The sequence below is a fragment of the Spermophilus citellus genome, assembly GCF_964194105.1.
Source record: "Spermophilus citellus genome assembly, chromosome: 9".
NCBI classification, from domain to species: domain Eukaryota; kingdom Metazoa; phylum Chordata; class Mammalia; order Rodentia; family Sciuridae; genus Spermophilus; species Spermophilus citellus.
The window spans coordinates 6,504,297-6,525,605 of record NC_138191.1 but is presented as its reverse complement, the minus strand read 5'-3'; the positions used below and the strand labels follow the sequence as shown (position 1 = coordinate 6,525,605).

The 21,309-nt window shown below is 36.0% G+C and overlaps 1 protein-coding gene across 7 annotated transcripts in view; it reads left to right on the top strand.

Moving 5' to 3' along the window:
* Window positions 1-21,309, top strand: part of ASH1L (ASH1 like histone lysine methyltransferase) — a gene marked incomplete at its 5' end in the record, with an annotated part of 178,804 nt that overhangs the window by 109,808 nt on the left and 47,687 nt on the right. For all 7 annotated transcript variants that reach the window (XM_081306514.1, XM_081306512.1, XM_081306510.1 and 4 more), the window contains one exon: window positions 8,912-9,006. In XM_081306514.1, the coding sequence (XP_081162640.1) occupies window positions 8,912-9,006 (95 nt within the window). The remainder of the gene's footprint in view (window positions 1-8,911; window positions 9,007-21,309) is intronic.

Here is a 21,309-nt window from a genome sequence, read left to right as displayed (position 1 = left end):
GTCTAAATAATTGTTATCCAAGTAAATTAATTGTTGTTAAAAACCATTTACTATTTTACTAAAACATAATATGTTGATAGGGGTGTTCAGTGGAAGAGCACTTACATAGTATGGTGAGTCCCCTTGGTTCAGTCTTAAGTACCAAAAATATTTAAAAAGATATATGTTTAAATATGATTCTTACGAATCATCATCCATGATATGGATTTTAAATTATAAAAATTATAAAAATAATTTTTAAATTATAATCCATGATAAATTTAAAATTGCAAGATTGCACAGAAACTTTTGGCTAAACACAGTAGCACTTACATGTAGTAGTTACTCAGGATCTGAGACAATCACTTGGGCCCTTTCTAAAAAAGAAAAAGAAAAGAAAATGTGTACCTTCCAACCAAATTTATCAATTGCTGATTTTCATTCTCTTCTTTTTCACCTGTGTGTGCATTCACATGCACATGCACACACACAGGACATTTTTTCTATCATTTGATTAAAAAATTATAGACTAGACTAGCCTATTTATTACTCATAAATACTTCAGTGTGCTTTTCCTTAGAACAATGGCATTTCTCATAGAAACATAATAAATATGTTAAATTCAGGATGTTAAACATACTATCATAGTATTATCTAATACACAGTTCCATAATCAAATTTTATTGTCTCAGAAATATCTATGACATGACCTAATTCATGATCATGCATTATATTTGACTGTCATGTCTCTTTATTCGCCTTTAATTTGTGTGCTATTATTTTAGGATTTTTTGGTTTGGTTTAGTACAGTACCAGGTATTAAACCCAAGGGCACTTAACCACTGAGCAACACTCCCAGCCTTTTTTTGTATTTTATTTTGAGGCAGAGTCTCCACTAAGTTGCTGAGGCTGACCTCAAACTTGAAGTCCTCCTGCCTTATTTATTTATTTATATGTATTTCTGAGAATCCAACCCATTGCTTCACACATGCTAGGCATGCACTCTACCACTGAGCCACTACCCAGCCCCTATATATTGACATTTTTTAAAGAGTACATACAGTGCAATTGTTTTATGGGGGTTCCTTAAATTTGTTGTTTGTATGATATCTTCATGAATAAGTGCTGCATTTTGGGTAGGAATGTCACCAAAATATTGTCTTCCCTTTTTTGTTTGTTTGTGTTGCTTTCTACTGAGTCCCTATATCAGAATGAAAAATCAGGCACAATAGTGCATGCCTCTAATCCCAGCAGCTCGGGAGGCTGAGGCAAGAGGATCGAAAGTTTAAGGCCAGCCTCTGAAATTTAACAAGGTCATCAGCTATTTAGACATCCTACCTCAAAATTAAAAACTAAATAAAAAGGGATGGGGTTGTAGCTGAGTGGTAAAGTGCCCCTGGGTTTAATCCCTAGTACAGAAATTAAAAGGGCCCCAGATGGAACTCAGTTGTATAGGGCCTCTTGGCTTGATCCCCAGTACCCACCCACACACACACAGACTCAAAAGGACTTTTCATATGAAAAATATAATAGGTATTTCAATGAACACAAGAATACTAAATTTATGTTTGTCTATTCTCTGTGGCAATAAAAAGTAATTTTCACACAAAATTTTTGTATTCACAAAGATCATCATATTTCTTTAGGCATCAGCATTGCAAAAATTAGGAATAATATTCTTAGAGAATCAATACTTTTCCAGTGTGGCTATCATTATCATATAAAGTATCACTTTCACTTTTATAGCCCCCCTTCGTGTTTGTTTATGTCTTGGCGATTTTACCACATTACTTTCTTTAATCTTCTTTGATTCACAATCACTAATTTAGTATTTAATTAGCCATTTATGTGTATTATGTTTAATATTGATATACAAAGATCTGTTGCTAAAACTAGAGAAATGTGCTTCTAAGGTTTTAGAATCAACTTTAGTTTGGTTAACTTTATAAAAGGCTAAAATGTACTTTTTTGTGTTAAAAATATTGTATTACCCTTATGAGCTTACCTATTATAATTAAGAACCATGCCAGGTATGGTGGTACATGCCTATAATTCCAGTGACTCGTGAGGCTGAGGCAGTAGCATAACTAGTTCAAGATCAGTCTCAGCAACTTAGCAAGGCCCTAAGAAACTCAGTAAGACCCTATTTCAAAATTGTAAAAGAAGGGGCTGGGGATGTGGCTCAAGTGGTAGCGCGCTCGCCTGGCATGCGTGCGGCCCGGGTTCGATCCTCAGCACCACATACCAACAAAGATGTTGTGTCTGCCGAAAACTAGAAAATAAATATTAAAAAATTCTCTCTCTCTCTCTCTCTCTCTCTCTCTCTCTCTCTCTCTCTCTCTCCTCTCTCACTCTCTCTTTAAAAAAAATAAAAATAAAAAAATTGTAAAAGAAAAAGAAAAGTATAGAGAAAAATTGAAAGCATTCCCTCTAAAAACTGGAACAAGGCAAGGATTTCCTGTTTCACCACTTCTATTCAACTTCATCCTTGCTACTCTAGCCAGAGCAATTAGAAGAAAGAAATTAAAGAAATACAAAAGGTAAAGAAGAACTCAAACTATCACTATTTGCTGATTACATGATTCTATATCTAGAAGATCCAAAAAATTCCACCAGAAAACTTCTAGAACTAATAAATGAATTCAGCAAAGTACCAGGATATAAAATCAACACCCATAAATCAAACGCATTCCTATATATCAGTGATGATTCCACTGAAAGAGAAATTAGAAAAACTACTCCATTCACAATAGCCTCAAATGAAATAAAATACCTGGAAATCAATCTTACAAAAGAGGTGAAAGACCTCTACAATAAAAATTACAGAACACTAAAGAAAGAAATTGAAGAAAACCTCAGAAGATGGAAAGATCTCCCATGCGCCTGGGTAGGCAGAAGTAATATTGTCAAAATGGCCATACTACCAAAAGCATTATACAGATTTAATGCAAATCCTATTAAAAATCCCAATGACATTCTTCTTAGAGATAGACAAAGTACTTCTGAAATTTATTTGGAAAACTGAGAGACCCAGAATAGCCAAAGCAATGTTTAACAAGAAAAGTGAAGCAGGAAGCATTGCAATACCAGACCTTAAAATATACTACAGAGCTACAGTAACAAAAATGGCATTATATTAGCACCAAAATAGACTTGTGTAGAGGACACAGAGACAAGCCCACAGGAATACGGTTATGTCATACTAGACAAAGGTGCCAGAAACATTCACTGGAGAATAGATAGCCTATTCAACAAATGGTGTTGGCAAAACTGGAAATTCATATGTAGCAAAATGAAATTAAACCTCTATCTCTACCCTGCACAAAAATCAACTCAAAGTAGATCAAGGACTTAGGCACTAGACCAGAGATCCTGCACCTAATAAAAGAAAAAGTAGGCCCAAATCTTCCCCATGTCAGCCTAGGATTTGACTTCCTTAATAAGACTCCTAAAGCACAAGAAGCAAAATCAAGGATCAGTAAATGGGATGGATTCAAATTAAAAAGCTTCTCTGCAAAGGAAACAATAATGTAAGAAGAGAGGCTATATAGATTGGGAGAAAATCTTTATCACATGCACCTTTGATAAAGCCTTAATTTCTAGGATATATAAAGAACTAAAAAACTTAACACCAAAAAAAACAAATAACCCAATCAATAAACAGGCTAAGGAACTGAACAGACCCTTCACAAAAGAATAAATATAATCCATCAACAAATATATGAAAAAATGTTCCTCATCTCTGGCAATTAGAGAAATGCAAATCAAAACTACACAAATATTTCATCTCTAGTCAAAATGACAATCATCAAGAATACAGGCAACAATAAATGTTGGCAGGGATGTGGGGGAAAAGGTATACTCATACATTATCGGTGGGACTGCAAATTGGTACAACCAATCTGGAAAGCAGTGTGGTGATTCCTCAGAAAACTGGGAATGGAACCACCATTTGTCCCAGCTATCCCTCTCCTGGGCTTGCACTCAAAGGACTTAAAATCGGCATGTTACAGTAATGTCAGTAGATGAATGGATAAAGAAAATGTGAGATAGATATATATATATATATATATATATATATATATATATTCAATGGAATATTACTCAGCTTTAAAGGAAAATTAAATTATGGCATTTGCCAGTAAATGGATGGAGTTGGAGAAAATCATGCTAAGCAAAATAATCCAATCCTCCAAAAACAACCAAAGGCCAAATGTTTTCTCTGATACGCGGATATTAATTCACAATAAGGGTGCAGGCACTGGAGCATAATAGAGTTAACTTAGATTAGGTAGAGGGAAGTGAAGCGGGTGGCGGGTAGATGTGGGTATAGGAAGGATAGTAGAAAGAAACAGACATTATTACTTTATGTATACATGTGACTACATGACCAATGTAATTCTATAACATGTATATTCAGAAAATTGATAAATTATATTGCATCTATTTGTGATATGTCAAAATGCATTAATGCATTCTACTGTCATGTATAACTAATTAAACAAATTTTTAAAAAACATTCAAAAAGGGCTGAGCATGTGGTTCAGTAGTTAAGTGCCCCTGAGTTCAGTCCCTGGTAGGGAAAAAAAAAAAAAAAACCTAAAAACTTCCCAACTTAACCTCTGTCAAGTTTTACAGGGAGGTCATAGGTAAATCCTTTCTCAAAGATTCCTTAAACGGGCATGGTGGCATATGCCTATAATCCCAGTGGCTTCAGAGGCTGAGGCAGGAGGATCACCAGTACAAAGCCTCCCTCAGCAGTATAAAAAAGGGCTGAGGCTATAGCCCAGTGGTTAAGTGCCCCTGGGTTCAACTTTCACCTCCAAAAAAAAATTTTCCTGTTCCTGATTTTTCAAGAAATATCATTATTTGCTCCTACTAAATTGTGGACTCTAATAAACTATAGACAGCTAGTAGGGTAGTTGTTGTGAAAGACTTTATGGATATTATTTCCCCTTATAAAACATGAAAAATGAAGGCATTAATAAGTTTTTATAGTTTCCATGCCAGTCCAGTTGAAGAACACTTGTATGCTTTTCTCCATCTTTAAAAAGTTAAAATGTGGGGCTGGGATCATGGCTCAGTGGTAGAGCACTTGCCTAGCATGTGTGAGGCCCTGGGTTCAATCCTCAGTACCACATAAAAATAAATAAAATACAGATATTAAAAAAAGAAGAAATTTTTTAAAAAGTTAAAACGTATTCATATTAAACAATTTATATTTAATTTTATATAATATGATTTATAAATATTTATTATATTTTATTTAATATATATATTTAACCTATAGAACTTGAATGTAACTCCTTTTTTTTTTGGTGGGGGAAGGATACTAGAAATTGAACCCATGGGTTTTACCACTGAGCCACATCCCCCAGTCCTTTTTATTTTTTATTTTGAGACAGGGTCTCTCTAAGTTGCTAGGGCTGGCCTGGAACTCAGGATCTTTCTGTCTCAGCCTCACAAGTCACTGTATTTGGCTCGAACTTACTTTTGATTTTCAACCTCTGATATTGTAAGTTTGCTAAACAGGACAGCTCATAGTATGGTGATATGTTCATTTTAAAATCTGGTGTGTTCAAAAGAAACCCCTTCTTTTATAAGGATTGGGAGTAGGGCTTAGTGTTTTTCACCAGCTATCTGGAAAATTCCAAAGTTCAAATATAGAATATATCTTAATTGGGGCCTTTTATTAGAGATATTGAGATTTGAACATAAGGGATAAATACCTAAAGCCAAGAAATGGTAATAGACAGTACTTATATAAAAGTACTGTCTATTATATTGTAACAACAGTTATTAGACACCCTGCCTTTTCTTTTCCTTGGAGTACCAGGCTTGAACTCATGGACACTGGACCACTGAGCCACATCCCCAGTCCTGTTTTGAATTTTTTTTTTTTTTTAAAGACAGGGTCTCACCGGGCTGGGGATGTGGCTCAAGCAGTAGCACGCTCGCCTGGCATGCGCAGGGTGCTGGGTTTGATCCTCAAAACCACATAAAAATAAAAAAATAAAAGACATTGTGTCCCCCTAAAACTAAAAAATAAACATTTAAAAAAAAAAAAGACAGGGTCTCACCAAGTTTCTTAGCACTTCGCTGTTACTGATACTGGCTTTGAACTCATGATCCTCCTGCCTCAGCCTACCGAGTCATTGGGATTACAGGCGTGTACCAACCTGCCAAGCTCATTTATTTTTTCTTAAATATGCATGTGCCTTTCCCCCTCTTTGGTAGGTTAGCCCTTTTAGATTAGATATCCTGATATTACACCTAAAGGGTAAGTTATTAAGACAATGGCTGTGGATATGGCTCATTGGTTAAGCACTTGCCTAGCATTCATGAGACCCTGGGTTCTATCCAGCATCGCACAAAAAAAAAAGAGAGAGAAAGGCTTAACTCAAAATTTCTCCCAAAGAAAAAGAAAGTTGGACATAAATACTGAATGGGTTACATATTACCCCAAAAAATATCAGAAAAACTAATTTTTTTCTTATTATTCTTATTTATTTATTTATTTTATTTTGAGACTGGGTCTCACTCCTTTGGCTGAGGCTGGTGTGGAATCTACAGTCCTCCTGCCTCAGCCTCCTGAGTCTGTGGCATGCACTACCAGACCCAGGAAATTCTCTCCTTTTGATAAGAAAAGCAAAAGGTTTTTTAAATTTATCCATGTGTGCATAGAGCAAGTAGTCTCGTTTTTTACAACTCCAGCCACAAGTCAGAAGGAAACATCATTACAGAAACTTCTGGCTTACTATCATTTATAGCGTGTCTAAATTGGCTATTCATTCCAACAGTTTTCTCCTAATTTGAATTAGTAGTGGTACACAATCAAAAGTCTACCCAGAAATTGCATAGAGTGTTCAGTGCAGTGTCTCCAGTATAAACCAACAAATTTAAAAAGGCAGCTATGTTCTTTATCTTAATCTGTCATCCACAGAAACCACACATTCTAAACTATTTTTTTTAATGAAGCTAGATAGGGTGGCACACACCTGTAATCCCAGCTATTTAGGAGGCAGAGGCAGGAGGATCACAAGTTTGAGACCATCAACAATTTAGTGAGACTCTCAGCATCCTAGCAAGACTCTGGCTCAGAATAATACGAAAAAGAAATACTGGTGATGTAGCTCAGTGGTAAAGTGCCCCTTGATTCAACCCCCAGTACTAAAAAGAGGGGAAAAAATATCTTGCCACTGTCTCTCATCACTCAGAATAGGACTTCAGTGAGTGAGTGCTAAGTAATTGTTGAAATAATAGAACTAGGATTAAAAATTTAAAACTTCAGGGTATACAAATAACTAACCCTTTGGAGCTTAGTTTTCTCATCTGCAAAATATATATTAGTATACATACTTATTACAAGATAAAAATGGACTAGACTGGTTTATCAAAAGGCAGTATGGTATCACTAGGGATGTAGCTCAGTGGCAGACAGCTTCTCCAGCATGTGAGAAGCTATGGGCTTAATTCCCAGTACTACCAAGAGAAAGCTTTTAAAGGCAGTATATAATTTAGCAAAAGAAAAATAACATGTTTGCTTTGACTGAAGCCATTGTAGAATTACACTAGTAACAGATGTGGTCGTGACCATCTGTCATCCCAGTTACTTGGGATGACAGTAACTTTGAGACAGAAGGATCAAAAGTTCAAAGCCACCCTGGGCAATTTAGCAAGAAATTTCTCTCAAAACAAAGTTTTAAAGGGGCTGGGAATGTGACTGTGCAAGAGCACTTTCACCAGTGCCTGAGCTCAATCCCTTGTATCACCAAAATTAAAGCCTTTAAATAAATTAAGTCATATATGAGTTCTCTTTCTTCCTCTTATTTTATTTTATTTTTTTTTTTGGCAGTGCTAAAGACTGACCCCAGGTTCTTGTGCATGCTAGGCAAGTGTACTACTGCTGAATTCTATCCCCAAATAATACTCCCTTTTTATTTTTCTCATTTTCTTCTTTCTCTCTTGCTTTTGTATATTTATGGAATATCTTGAGATTTGGTTTTATACTAAACATTCGGAAACAAATTAGTAGGATGAGTAGAAGAAAGAAGCCAGAGTTGAGCAAGAAACTGCAATTTTAATCTCAAGATTTCCTTACCAGGTGCTAAAAGTAAGGCAGATCACTTAAACTCATAGAGCACCTATTTCTAATGCTCTTAAAGTAGCACCAACATTACCTTTTTTGGGCGGGGGTGGGGGTGGGGGGGGGGATGCCAGAGATTGAACTCAGGGGCACTCAAACACTGAGCCACATCCCCAGTCCTATTTTGTATCTTATTTAGAGACAGGGTCTCTCTGAGTTGCTTAGCACCTTGCTTTTTGCTAAGGCTGGCTTTGAACTCGTGATCCTCCTGACTCAGCCTCCCGAGCTGCCTTCTGATTGTTTCATAGTATTGAAATAAATGATAATACATATAAGACTATAAATTACCAAATATAGTAATTCATATAATTAGATCTGAAGTTTGGGTTCCTTCTGAAACACTGTTGGAGAACACTAAATAGCCTCTTTCTTAACAGTATTTCTAGAAATAAAGCTTTGTAAAAGTGTATGAAAGTGCTGTTCATGGTGGTGCATGCCTGTAATCCCAGAGACTTGCTGAGACATAAGGATCACAAGTTCCAGGCCAGCCTCAGCAGCTTAGCAAGGCCCTAAGCAACTTTAGCCAGACCCTGTCTCAAAATAAAAACTAAAAAGGGATGGTGATATAAGGGGCTCATTGTGAAGCACCCCTTTTTTAAACCCCAGTACACACACACACACACACAAAATATACAAAAGTACTTAGTACCCTTTCCCCAAACAGTACGTTTAAGATCCAAGCCATTGTTAGAACAAATACCCTTGGTAAGTGATATATTGTTTATATTTGACTATAGGAATAAATTTCATTGCCTCTTTCTGTTTTATGTTCTTTTCTGATCACAGCCCAAAGAGCCGACTGATCCAATTAAAGAAAGAGAAGCTGGAGTATACTCCAGGAGAACATGAATATGGATTATTCCCAGCCCCCATTCATGTTGGTGAGTAGTAAAGTCCACATAATATATTACTGAGACAAAAAGGTATTTCTTGGATTTGAGAGAAGTGTCTTTGTCTTCTTTGTTTTTATTTCTTTATCTCTGATGGATTCAGACTCTTTACCATTTCATCTATTCTTACTATAAAGAATTCTGCACATTAATTGATAGGAGTCAAAATGGCATAAATTTTTATAGTCATATTTGTACACACCTGTAATCCTAGCAACTCAGGAGCAAGTTCAAAACCAGCCTAAGCAATTTAGTGAAACTATATCGCAAAAAAAATTAAAAATAAAAAGGGCTGGGTTATGGCTCAGTAATTGGGCACACCTGGATTCAATCCCCAGTACCAAAAAGGGGCTACTGCTTTTTCTCCTCATCAGTGAGCTTGAAAATGAAGCAGGATTTATCTTTTTGTTTTTTGAAAAAGCATTAAGCTAGGCATGATGACACACACCTCTAACCCAATGACTCAGGAGGCTGAGGCAAGAAGATTACAATTTTGAGGCCCTAAACAACTTAGTGAGTGAGACCCTGTCTCAAAATTATAAAAAGGGGGCAATGTGACTCAGTGATAAAGCATCTCTAGGTTCACTTCCTAGTACCAAAAAAGGGAAAACATCAAGACTTTGCTTAATATTTAGGTAATAGTAACATTTAGTACCCTATATTGAGCTTATCAAATAAGTTAAAATTATGTATAATTCTTGCTTGATTTCTCTCATTCTTCAACCCCCTCATCCAGTCTGACTCAAAATTCTGTTATTGCCTTCCTTGAAATATCTCCTATTTCTGCACGAAGTCCATTGCCATCCCTCAACTTTGCCATTTTTATCTTTTTTTTTTTTTTTTTTTTTTTTTTGGTTTGCTAACATAGCCTTCTGTCTTAGTCCATTTTGTTGTAACAGAATACCTGAACCTGAGGGAGTTAAAAGTTTTATTAGTTCACAGTACTAGAGGACCAAAAGCATAATGCTGTCATCTACTTAGCTCCTACTAAGGACCTCCCAACACTTGATATCACAATCTGATGTTGTGGTAACTAATTCAGTCCCATGAGACTAATCTCTGTCCCTTGAAACCTCATTCAATCTCTCAAAAAAAGACATTAATCTGTCCATGAGAATACAGCCCCAATTTTGTTTTAAAGGTCTTATCACTTCTTAACAGCATTTCATTTTGGGTTTTGATGGGGACAAACCTTAGCACCTTCCAACAAACTGTCAACTTCTATTCCTACTTCTCTTCAATCCACTCCCCACTTAGTAAAAAGAGAAATGATTTTCTAACTTAACCAAGAACATGCTTAAAGTCTTTAAGTGGCTTACCTTCAGGGAAAATACAGACTCCTTTACAATGGCTTTTTTTTTTTTTTTTTTTTTTTTTTTTTTAAATATTCATTTTTTAGTTTTTGGCAGACACAACATCTTTGTTGGTATGTGGTGCTGAGGATCGAACCCGGGCCGCACGCATGCCAGGCGAGTGTGCTACCGCTTGACCCACATCCCCAGTCCCTGTCAACTTTTTTTTTTTTTTTTTTTTTTTTTTTTTTTTTTTTTTTTTTTTTGAGAGTGAGAGAGGGGAGAGAGAGAGAGAGAATTTTTTTTTTTTAATATTTATTTATTTTTTTTTAGTTCTCGGCGGACACAACATCTTTGTTGGTATGTGGTGCTGAGGATCGAACCCGGGCCGCACGCATCCCAGGCGAGCGTGCTACCGCTTGAGCCACATCCCCAGCCCCTACAATGGCTTTTAAGAGTGACTTTTTCCCCGACTCCCATCTTTCTCCATCTAACTATTTCCATCTCTGCCTTACTTACTATATTATGTCACACTGGTCTTCTTTCAGTACTTAGAACATATTAGAGGACCATTATGCTTTCTATTCCCATTGCCTGGTGGATGAATTGGCACACACCTGTAACCCCAAGTATCTTGGGAGGCTGAGGCAGGAGAATTGTGAATTCAAAGCCAGCCTCAGCAGTTTAGCAAGATACCTCAGGAATTTAGCAAGATACTGTCTTGAAATAAAAAAAAAAACAAAAAGGCCTGATGACATGGCTCAGTGGTTAAGCACCCCTGATTTCAATCCCTAGTAAAAAAAAAAAAAAAAAGGACTATTCCTATTGCCTGAAAAGCTCTTCAAACTCCTTCCATGGTTGAGTTCTTCTCATCTTTTAAAAATGAGATTAATGCCATTATCAGCTTAAGTATAATTTACCTTAAAGTGATTTTTTTGATTGTCTCCCCAATAGAATGTCCCTCCCTTTATTCTAGATCAGAGCACTCAATTCATTTCTTTCTGTAGTCTGTAATATTTGTTGACACTCTTGTTATCTTCATATGATTATAAACTCCAGGAGTTCAGGATCATTGTCTTTCTTATTTCTACTTTGATTTCCCAATGCCTGGTACATAATAGAATTTTACCAAATATTTATTGTACTAATAAAAGAAAAGGAAGAAAAATTTGGATATTTTATTGAATATAGATGAAAGTTTTTTCCTCATTTTTTTTCCTTTTTGGCAAAGAAAATTGCTTTTAAAGGAGTTTATTAAATACAAAATTGGAGCCAGAAGCAACTTACTTGCATAGTAGATGTTGATTTTATGCCATGTAGTGTTCTCTTCAACTAATACTCTCTTGACCTTATTGACCATGGGGCTCTTCTCTGTGTTATAATTAACTCATCTTCTTTTTCTCTCCAAAGAGTCCCACACCAGCATTGTATTAAATCAGCAGATATAAACAAGTCTCACAATAAAAATTAGTTTAATTATTCTACATTGGGTGACTTGCAGACAACTTTAACTGCAAATAAAGTTGCAGGTTTAATTCTAGCTCCATAGTATGTGCTTCCTTGACAGAGATGAGAATAAATTCCATATTTTCTGGGTTTAGTGTCAAAATTCTTTACAAGAGCTTTTTCTTTTTTTTACTTGTAAGATAATAGCTGTAGAAGCAAACTCTAAGCAGATTTAGCTCTTTCCTGGAACCTGCTAAGTATAATCAGCTCAGGGGGAAAAAAGAACTGTTTTAAAGTCCCATTTAAAGAAAAATATGATCATTTTGGTTTTACTAGTTTTGTCCTGGGTGGAAAATTTGCTAGTCTAGATCTTGGAATGATATTCTAACTATCTTAGGAGATGAAGGGTTCAGTTAATTCCAGGAGAGATAGGAAAATAATAGATAGGCGATTATTTCTGTCTTATCTGTGGAATAAATAGTGTTGTATCCCAGCCAGGTACGGTGGTGCACACTTGTTTTCCCAGCATCTCTGGAGGCTGAGGCAGGAGGATCGAGAGTTCAAAGCCAAACTCAACAGTTTAATGAGTCACTAAGAAAATCAGTGAGACCCTGTCTCTAAAATACAAAAAGGGCTGGGGGTATGGCTCAGTAGTTGAGTGCCCCTGTATTTAATCCCGGGTACCAAAAAAAGAAAAAAATAATGTTGTATCCCAGTTTCTCACTTTAATCTATTCCTATGACTAATTGTATTTGGTGGTCTGCATAGTAAATAAATAATAGAATAATCTATCCCGTGTGGGGGAGTGTTTCTTTTTAACTGTGATCAAACAGTGCTCAAAATCAGGCTGTTGCAGGATAGGAGTTTTTTCTGGACAGTCCTATTTTGTTGCTCAAAGAAAAAAAAATTTGACTTATTTTTTAGTTGTAAGAGGACACAATACCTTTATTTCATTCATTTATATGTGGTGCTGAGGATTGAACCCAGTGCCTCACACATACTAGGTGAACGCTCTACTGCCAAGCCACAACCTCAGCCCTCAAAGAAAATTTTATGTGAGGACAATGTCGACAATAAGGTCAGTTGCTTTGAGAGCGCACTTAGAGTATCATGTAAACAAAGAGCATGACTTAAGGAGCCAGAAAGACCTACTTTATCTCTATGTTTGCCATAAGTTAATGTGAGTTAAATAGTTATATAAATAAAATAATGATGCATGTTACCATTAAAGGACTCACATTCAATAAATGTAAAGTAGTATTTATTTTTAAGTATTTATATGGGCTAAGAATATATTGCTCAATGGTAGAGCATTTACCTAGCATGCACAAGGCCATAGTTTCTTTCCCTAGCACCACAAACAGAAGGAAAATTTACTGTTTCTTTTTCCCCATGAAAAAATGCATTTCAGAATTCTACATTTTAAGATATATGCTTGTCAAAATGTGTGTTGTACCCTTAAATTTATGATCAGTTTTTGACCTGAGTACTAAAGCAATTCATTGAGGAAAGAATAATCTTTTCAGCAAATTGTTTTTTATTAACTAGTGTATACATACATACAAAAGAATGAAGTTGGACCCCCTACTTCATACCATATACAAAAATTAACTCAGAGTGGTTCATCAGTGCCTGGACAGCTTGAGTATTCATCATGTTACTCAGAATGGTGCCCAGTTTAAAATCTGTGAAATGTTTATTTCTGGAATTTTCCACTTAATATATTTTTGTTCTGGGCTTGACTGCAGATAACTAAAACCTGGGAAAGCAAAATCACAATAAAGAGAACTAGTGTTTCAAGTAAGGGATTTATAAATTATATATCCATATATATAAATAACTCAGTTTTTTCCCTTTTTATTTTTTATATTGGGTATTGAACCCAGGGCCATGTAACTACTGAGCCATATTCCTAGCCATTTTTACTTTTTATTTTGATACAGGGTCTCATTAAGTTGCTTAGGGCCCTGCTAAGTTGCTGAGGCTGGCTTTCAATATTTGATCCTCCTGCCTTAGCCTCCCAAGTCTCTGGTATTAAGGCATGCACCACTGTGTCCAATTATCTCAGTATTTCTTTTCTTTTCTTTCTTTTTTTTTTTTTTAAAGAGAGAGAGAGAGAGAGAGAGAATGTCTTTTTTGTAGATGGACACAACACAATACCTTTATTTTTATGTGGTGCTGAGAATCGAACCAGGGTCCTGCCCGTGCTAGGCGAGCGCTCTACCACTGAGCCACAATCCCAGCCCCTCAGTATTTCTTAAAAACAATTTTTAAATGGGTAAATTTGACATTTCTCAGAAACCAATACAAATTGCCAATAAGCAAATGAAAAAATATTCAGTTATTATGGAAATACAAATCAAACCATAATGAGATACTACTTCACATCCATTATAATGGTTTTAATTAAAAGATGGGCAAGAAATAGAATTGACAAGGTTATGTAGAAATTAGAACCCTCATACATTACTGGTAAGAACATAAAGTTGTTTGGTAAACATTTTGGCGGGTCTTCAAAAAGTTAAACATAAGCTCAGCTTGTTGGCACATGCCTGTAGTCAGGTTCACGACAAGCCTATGCAACATAGCAAGACCTGCTTGAAAAGAAAAGAAAAAGTTAAACAGAGAATTGCAATATGACTCAATAATTCTACTACTAGGTATATAACCAAGAAAATTACATATGGCCACATAAAACTTAAACGCAAATAGTTTTGCAGCAGTATTCTCAATAAGGCAAAAGGTGGAAGAACCCCATGTGTCCAGTGGTGGATGAATGAATGAATAAACCAACTGTTGTACATCCACACAATGAAATATTAATTGACATTAACAAGGAGTGAAGCACTGAAATATACCACAAAATGGATGAACCTTCAAAACACGTTGTGTGAGACGACTTGGTGTAATCTCAGTGATAGAGCACTTGCTTTAAGCAGTCCTGAACTCAGTCTCTAACACCCCCAAAAAATTAAAAATGATACTGTTTTAAAGAAGACAGTCATGGGGCTGGCGATGTGGCTCAAGCGGTAGCGCGCTCGCCTAGCATGCGTGCGGCCCGGGTTCGATCCTCAGCACCACATACAAACGAAGATGATGTGTCCGCCGAGAACTAAGAAAAAATAAATAAATGTTAAAATTCTCTCTCTCTCTGTCCCCCTCTCTCTCACTCTCTCTTTAAAAAAAAAAAAAAAGAAGAAGACAGTCATAAAAACTTTAAATTATTATGATAGCATGTATATGAAACGACCGGAACAGAAAATACATAAAAATGAAAAGTAGAATAATAATATTAAGTGACTGAGAGAGGGGAGAACAAAACATGACAGCCTAATGGATGCAGGGTGTCTTGGGGATGATGAAGACGTTTTTAAATTATATTGATGGTTGTGTTAATCAGGTTTCTGCAAGTAAAAAGAATATAATGTAGAGAGAGAACAGAGACTTATATTAAGGAGTTGGCTTATGTGATTGTGTTGGCTGCAAACCCAAAATCTGTAGAGTAGACTGACACAGAAGATGATGTTGCATCTTAAGCCCTATGTCAGCCTGCCAGCAGAATTCCCTCTTGGGGAAGTCGCCCTTTTTTCTACTAAGATCTTCAAGTGATTGGAAAAATTCAACACATTATGTAGTGTCATCTGCTTTACTCAAAAATCTATGATTTCAATGTTAATAGCATCTAAAAAATACATTCATAGAAATAAAATAATATTTGAACAAATACACCAGGTACCATGATCTAGACAGGTTGTCATATAAAATTAACCATTCCAATGGTGATAGTTATACATAACAACTGTGTATTCGAAAATCCATTGAATAATGTAGTTTATAAGAGTGAGTGGAAAAAATAACAAAGAAGGAAAGAAACACTTGAATGTCTCAATAAAGCTGTTATCTTAAGAATGTGTATTTGTGTTGTTTTTATCATGAATATATTCATCAAAATTGAAGTCATATCTCAATATAAAAAGAAAAATTTAATAGCTGGCACAGTGGTACACATCTGTAATCCCAGCAACTCCATGAAGCTGAGGCAGAAGGATTGCAAATTCAAAACCCAGCCTCAGAACTTAGTGAGGTCCTGTCTCAAAATAAGCAATCAAAAATGGTTAGGGATGTGGCTCAGTTGAGCCCTTTTGGATTTAGTTAAGCCCTTCTGGATTCAATCCTTGGTACCCTGCCCCACCCTCCCCCCCAAAAAAGGAAAGAAAGAAAAGAAAAATTTTAATGCTTTGCTTCTTGTGGTTGGTCACAGGTAATTTTAAATGTTAAATGCTTTTTTTATGGAGTGGGAGAATAGGTTATTCAATACAAGAATTTCAAGCCTAAAAATATTAACATTAGGGTAAAATTCTGTGGAATAAATGAAATTAATCTTCAAGAATAAAAATTATTTAAATTTATAAATGTTAAGGTTTTTTGTTATTTTCTTTTTTAGTATTACATCTTTGATATTCATTAAAATGATATATCCAGAAGTTAAATTATCTGTACTTCTGTAAACTATATTATATGTACATATACATAAGAGAAATGGTTTTTCAAATTTTAGGGGAGGAATATGGGAGCAAAAAAATTCAAAGAAATGGGCATTTGGCCCCTGGAATCAATGAAGTGTTGATTCAAATACCACTTCTGTTAATTGCCAATAAGATCCAAAGACTTCAAATTCTTTATAAAAGAAAAAGTAGTTTGAATATTTTTTTAAATATATTTTTAGTTGTCGAAGGACCGTTACTTTATGCATTTATATGCCGTACTGAGAATTGAACCCAGTGCCTCACATGCTAACTGGATGATGTTGAACAAGTTACCAACTCTAGAACTCACTATTTTGATGTATACATTAAAAATATTTCCAGCCTGAATTGTGAAGATGACATGAACTTTTGTACTTAAGCACAGTGCCTACTACTGCCTCTTGATTTTCTATAACCAAATACCTTATATAAGTAAGAAAAGCCACCTGATCTCATTTCTTAAAAACTGAAATGTAGATTCACCATCCCTCATTAACCATCCCGCAAGTATAAAAATACAGTCCTATTAAAAAATTAGAAGTTGTTTTCTTAACTGACATGATGGCAAAAATGACCTGATCTTTTATCCATTCTGGGAATTCAGAAATAAAAAATGCTTTTGTTTTCTTTATTTAGTATAATATGAATATTCAAGTGTTTTGCTCTAGACCTATTGCCATATTTGATTATGGTATCCTGCTCCAATCCTCTGTGGACAAGTTAAATTGTATATGTGCTGAATTATTTTTATAAACGCTGAAAAAAATCTAAATTCAAAATGCTTTTAGCATCAACATACATTTATCTGTCTATCTATCATTCTGTCTGTCTATTCGTGGTACTGGGGATTGAACCCAGGGGTGCAGTACCACCAAGCAACATCCCCAATCCCATTTGTTAATTTTTTTTTTTTTTTGAGGAAGGTCTGCTAAGTGGCTGACGCTGGCCTCCTACCAACCTGTGATCCTCTTACCTTTGTCTCCTGAATCGATGGGATTACAGGCATGTGCCACTATGCCAGCTGGCGTCAGTGATTTTGGTTTTGGGGTTTTTTGTTTTGTTTTGTTTTTTTGTGCTAGGGATTGAATTCAGGGGCATTCAACCGCTGAGCGACATCCCCAGCCCTGTTTAGAGACCAGGTCTCACTGAGTTGCTTAGCGCCTCACTGTTGCTGAGGCTGACTTTAAAACCGTGGTTTTCCTGCCTCAGCCTCCCTAGTCACTGGGATTACAGCAAGCACACCTGGCTTGCTTCAGTAATTTTCCGTAAGGAATTTTATGAACCTATAATTTAGTTAAATTCTGCAAACAAAATCAAAACTTTGTATAGTACTTAAGATGCCAGCCGGTTGTGTTGGTGCACACCTATAATCCCAGTAACTTGGGAGGTTGAGGCAGGAGGATTGAAGTTCAAGGCCAACCTCAGCAACTTAGTAAGGCCCTCAGTAACCCAGTGAAAAATCTTGTCTCAAAATTTAAAAGGGCTGGGGATGAAGCTCAGCGATTAAGGGCCTGTGATTTTAATCCCCAGTACTAAAAAAAAAAAAAAATATATATATATATATATATATATATATATACACATACACACACACACATATATATGATGCCATCAGTTGTAAGGTGCATTGTCATTTGCTTTACTGTTAAGAATGAGAGGAGGCTGGAGATGTAGCTCAGTTGTAGGGTGCTTTCCCAACATGTGCAAGGCCCTGAGTTTGATTTCCAGCACCACAAACATTTTAATTGCCAGGCACAGTGGCACATGCTTTAATTCTATTCTGGAAGCTGAGACTGGAGGATAACAAGTTTGAGGCTATCCTGGACAACTTGAAAAACCCTGACTCAAAATGTGAAAGGACTGATGGATTGTTGGGGATATAACTAAGTGGTAAACCGCTTGCCTAGTGTGTAAGGCCCTGAGTTCAATCTCCAGCATCACATTAAAGAAAAAAAAAAAATGCAAAAAGGGCTGCTCAGTTCTTCAGAGCACTTGCATAGCATACACAGAACCTTTGGTTCAATCCCTAGTTCCACAAAAAGAAAAATAAAATTCTGCCATTATTGTAAACATTGTAACTGACTATCAAGTAAAGATATATCCTGTTTTCAAAAATGAAAATGTTCTTTATGGTATCAGAAAACATGAAAGGATTAGGACATGATGATAAATTTTTGAGGACACAATTAGAAAGGAGCAAAATCCTTCCAAATCAATAGGGAAGAGTAATCAGTGTAGAAATATATCAATCCTTTAAAATGTTTTTTTTTGGGGGGGTACCTGAAGTACTTAATTAAGCTTGATAACAGGATATCACCTTCTTATTACAAATGGGAAACAAAACCAAAGCTCGGTGAAAACGTATAACTAATTGACTTACATTGGTGATTAGTATCAGAACTTACATAGGCTTTTTAGGTTGGGAATTGGGACTGGACAATAAACACTTTAGGTCCGCGTAAGGCGGAGCTGAAACTGAGCTTTGTATTTAAAGTCTGAATTCTAGAAGTGCCATTCCTTACCATGTAAAGCTTCAAAAACCAAGGAAAGGATTTTTATAAACCACTTAACTGTTTTGTTCACTGAGAGTACTTGGCAGCTATGATACACCAATAGCAATGAGCACACCTAGCAAATTCCTTTAAAATACAGAAGTCAAACCTTGACTTCTAAATACCATCAACTATTAAAACAAAGGGTAGGCATTGTGGTGCATGCCTATGATCTGAGCTAATCAGGATGCTAAGGCACAAGTATCACAAGTTTGAGGCCAGCCTTTGTAACCTAATATAAGACCCCTTCTCAAAATTTTAATTTTTTTTAAGAGAGAGAAAAAAAAATTAATATCTATTTTTCAGTTTTCAGTGGACACAACATCTTCATTTTTTAATTTTTATGTGGTGCTGAGGATCGAACCCAGTGCCCCACGATTACCAGGCGAGCACATTTCCACTGGAGCCACATCCCCAGCCCCCACTTCTCAAATTTTTAAAAAATACAAGGGCTAGGGATGTAACTCAGTGATAATGCTCCCCTGGATTCAACCCCCAATACCACAAAAAATAAATAAATAAATGAAAACAAGCTCCTGGAGGCTATGGAAGTGAAGCATGAGCCTGGACTGTCTCTTTTTGCAGAGGAGATAGATACTAGGGATTGAACTCAAAGGCACTCAACAAATGAGCCACACACGCCTGTAATCCCAGCATCTCAGGAGGCTGAGGCAGGAGGATTCCAAGGTCAAGGCCAGCCTGCACAACTTAGTGAGACCCTGTCTGAAAATAAAAAAATAAAGAGCTGGGGATATGGCACAGTGGTAAAGCACCTCTGGGTTCAAGCCTTAGTGTTTAAAATAAAATAAAATAAAATTTTCCTCAGTAAAGAAACAAGTTTGAAAAGATCAAGAAAGCTAATAACCCCTGGCTTCATTGAAAAGAAGATGATAACACAAATGGTCAGTAAGTTGTGAAATAAATGAGATAATATCACAGGAGGTCCTACAGCTATTAAGAGGTTAAAAAGGTATTGTTAGGGATAATTTTATGCCAATGTACAATACAATTTAGATAAAGTAGGCAAATTCCTTTAAAATACAGAAAATTGATATGATGAAGTAGAACATCAGCCTGTATCTTAAAGTGAATTCCTTACCAAAATTGTTCACATTTTTAAAATTCCATATCTACATAGTTTCCATGGTGAAATCTGTTGTATGTTTTACAAAGACATAACACCACTCTTACTTTCAGAAAATAGGGAGGAACTTACTTCTTAGCTTGTTTTATGAGGCTTCTACACAGCTGACATGAATCCAGATAAAGACATCAGGGCACAAAAACATGTATAGAATAAAATCTATCATAATGACATTTAGGACTGAGGTTGTGGCTCAGTAGCAGAGTACTTGCCTAGCATGTATGAGGCACTGGGTTTGATTCTCAGCACCCTAAAGGTCCATAGACAATTAAAAAAATATTTTTAAAAAACTTTAAAAAAACAAAGACACAATACAAAAAAAAAAGAAAATTAGTACACAGTTTTCTTTTTTTAAGAAGTAGTTGAGGGCTGGGAATGTGGCTCAGGAGGTAGCGCGCTCGCCTGGCATGTGTGCGGCCCGGGTTCGATTCTCAGCACCACATACCAACAAAGATGTTGTGTCCGCCGAGAACTAAAAAATAAAATATTAAAAATTCTCTCTCTCTCTCTCTCTCTCTCTCTCTCTCTCTCTCTCTCTCTCTCCTCTCTCTCACTCTCTCTTTAAAAAAAAAAAAAGAAGTAGTTGAACGCAATACCTTTATTATTTATTTTTATGTGGTTCTGAGGATTGAACCCAGGGCCTTGCATATGCTAGATGAGCGCTCTACCGCTGAGCCACACCCAGCCCCCACAATTTATTTATTTATTTATTTATTTTTCTTTTAAATAATTTATTGTAATTAGGTATATATGACAGCAGAATGCATCTTGATTCATTGTACACAATTGCAGCACAACTTTACATTTCTATGCTTCTACATGATGTAGCATCACACCATATGTGCAGTCCTGCATGCACCTAGGGTACATTCCACTATCTTTCCTACCCCCATGCACCCTCCCTACCCTTTGCCCAAAGTTTTTCCATTTTTCCCATGCCTCCCTGCTCCCCATTATGGATCAGCATCCACTTATCAGAGAGAATATTCAGCATTTGTTTTTTTGGGATTGGCTTACTTCACTAAGCATGATATTCTCCAACTTCACCCATTTACCTGCAAATGGTATAATTTAGTTTCTTTATCCATAATCTGTTGAAGGGCCTCTAGGTTGCTTCCACAGTTTAGGTATTGTGAATTGAGCTGCTATGAACATTGATGTGGCTGCATTATTATAGTATGCTGATTTTAAGTCCTTTGGCTATAGTCCAAGGAGTGGGATAGCTGTGTCAAATGGTGGAACACAATCTTAATCTTCTAAAAGGCATCTATACTTAACATACTTCATGGTGAAATATTGATGCTTCCTCCTAAGATTGAAAAGAAGGTAAAGAT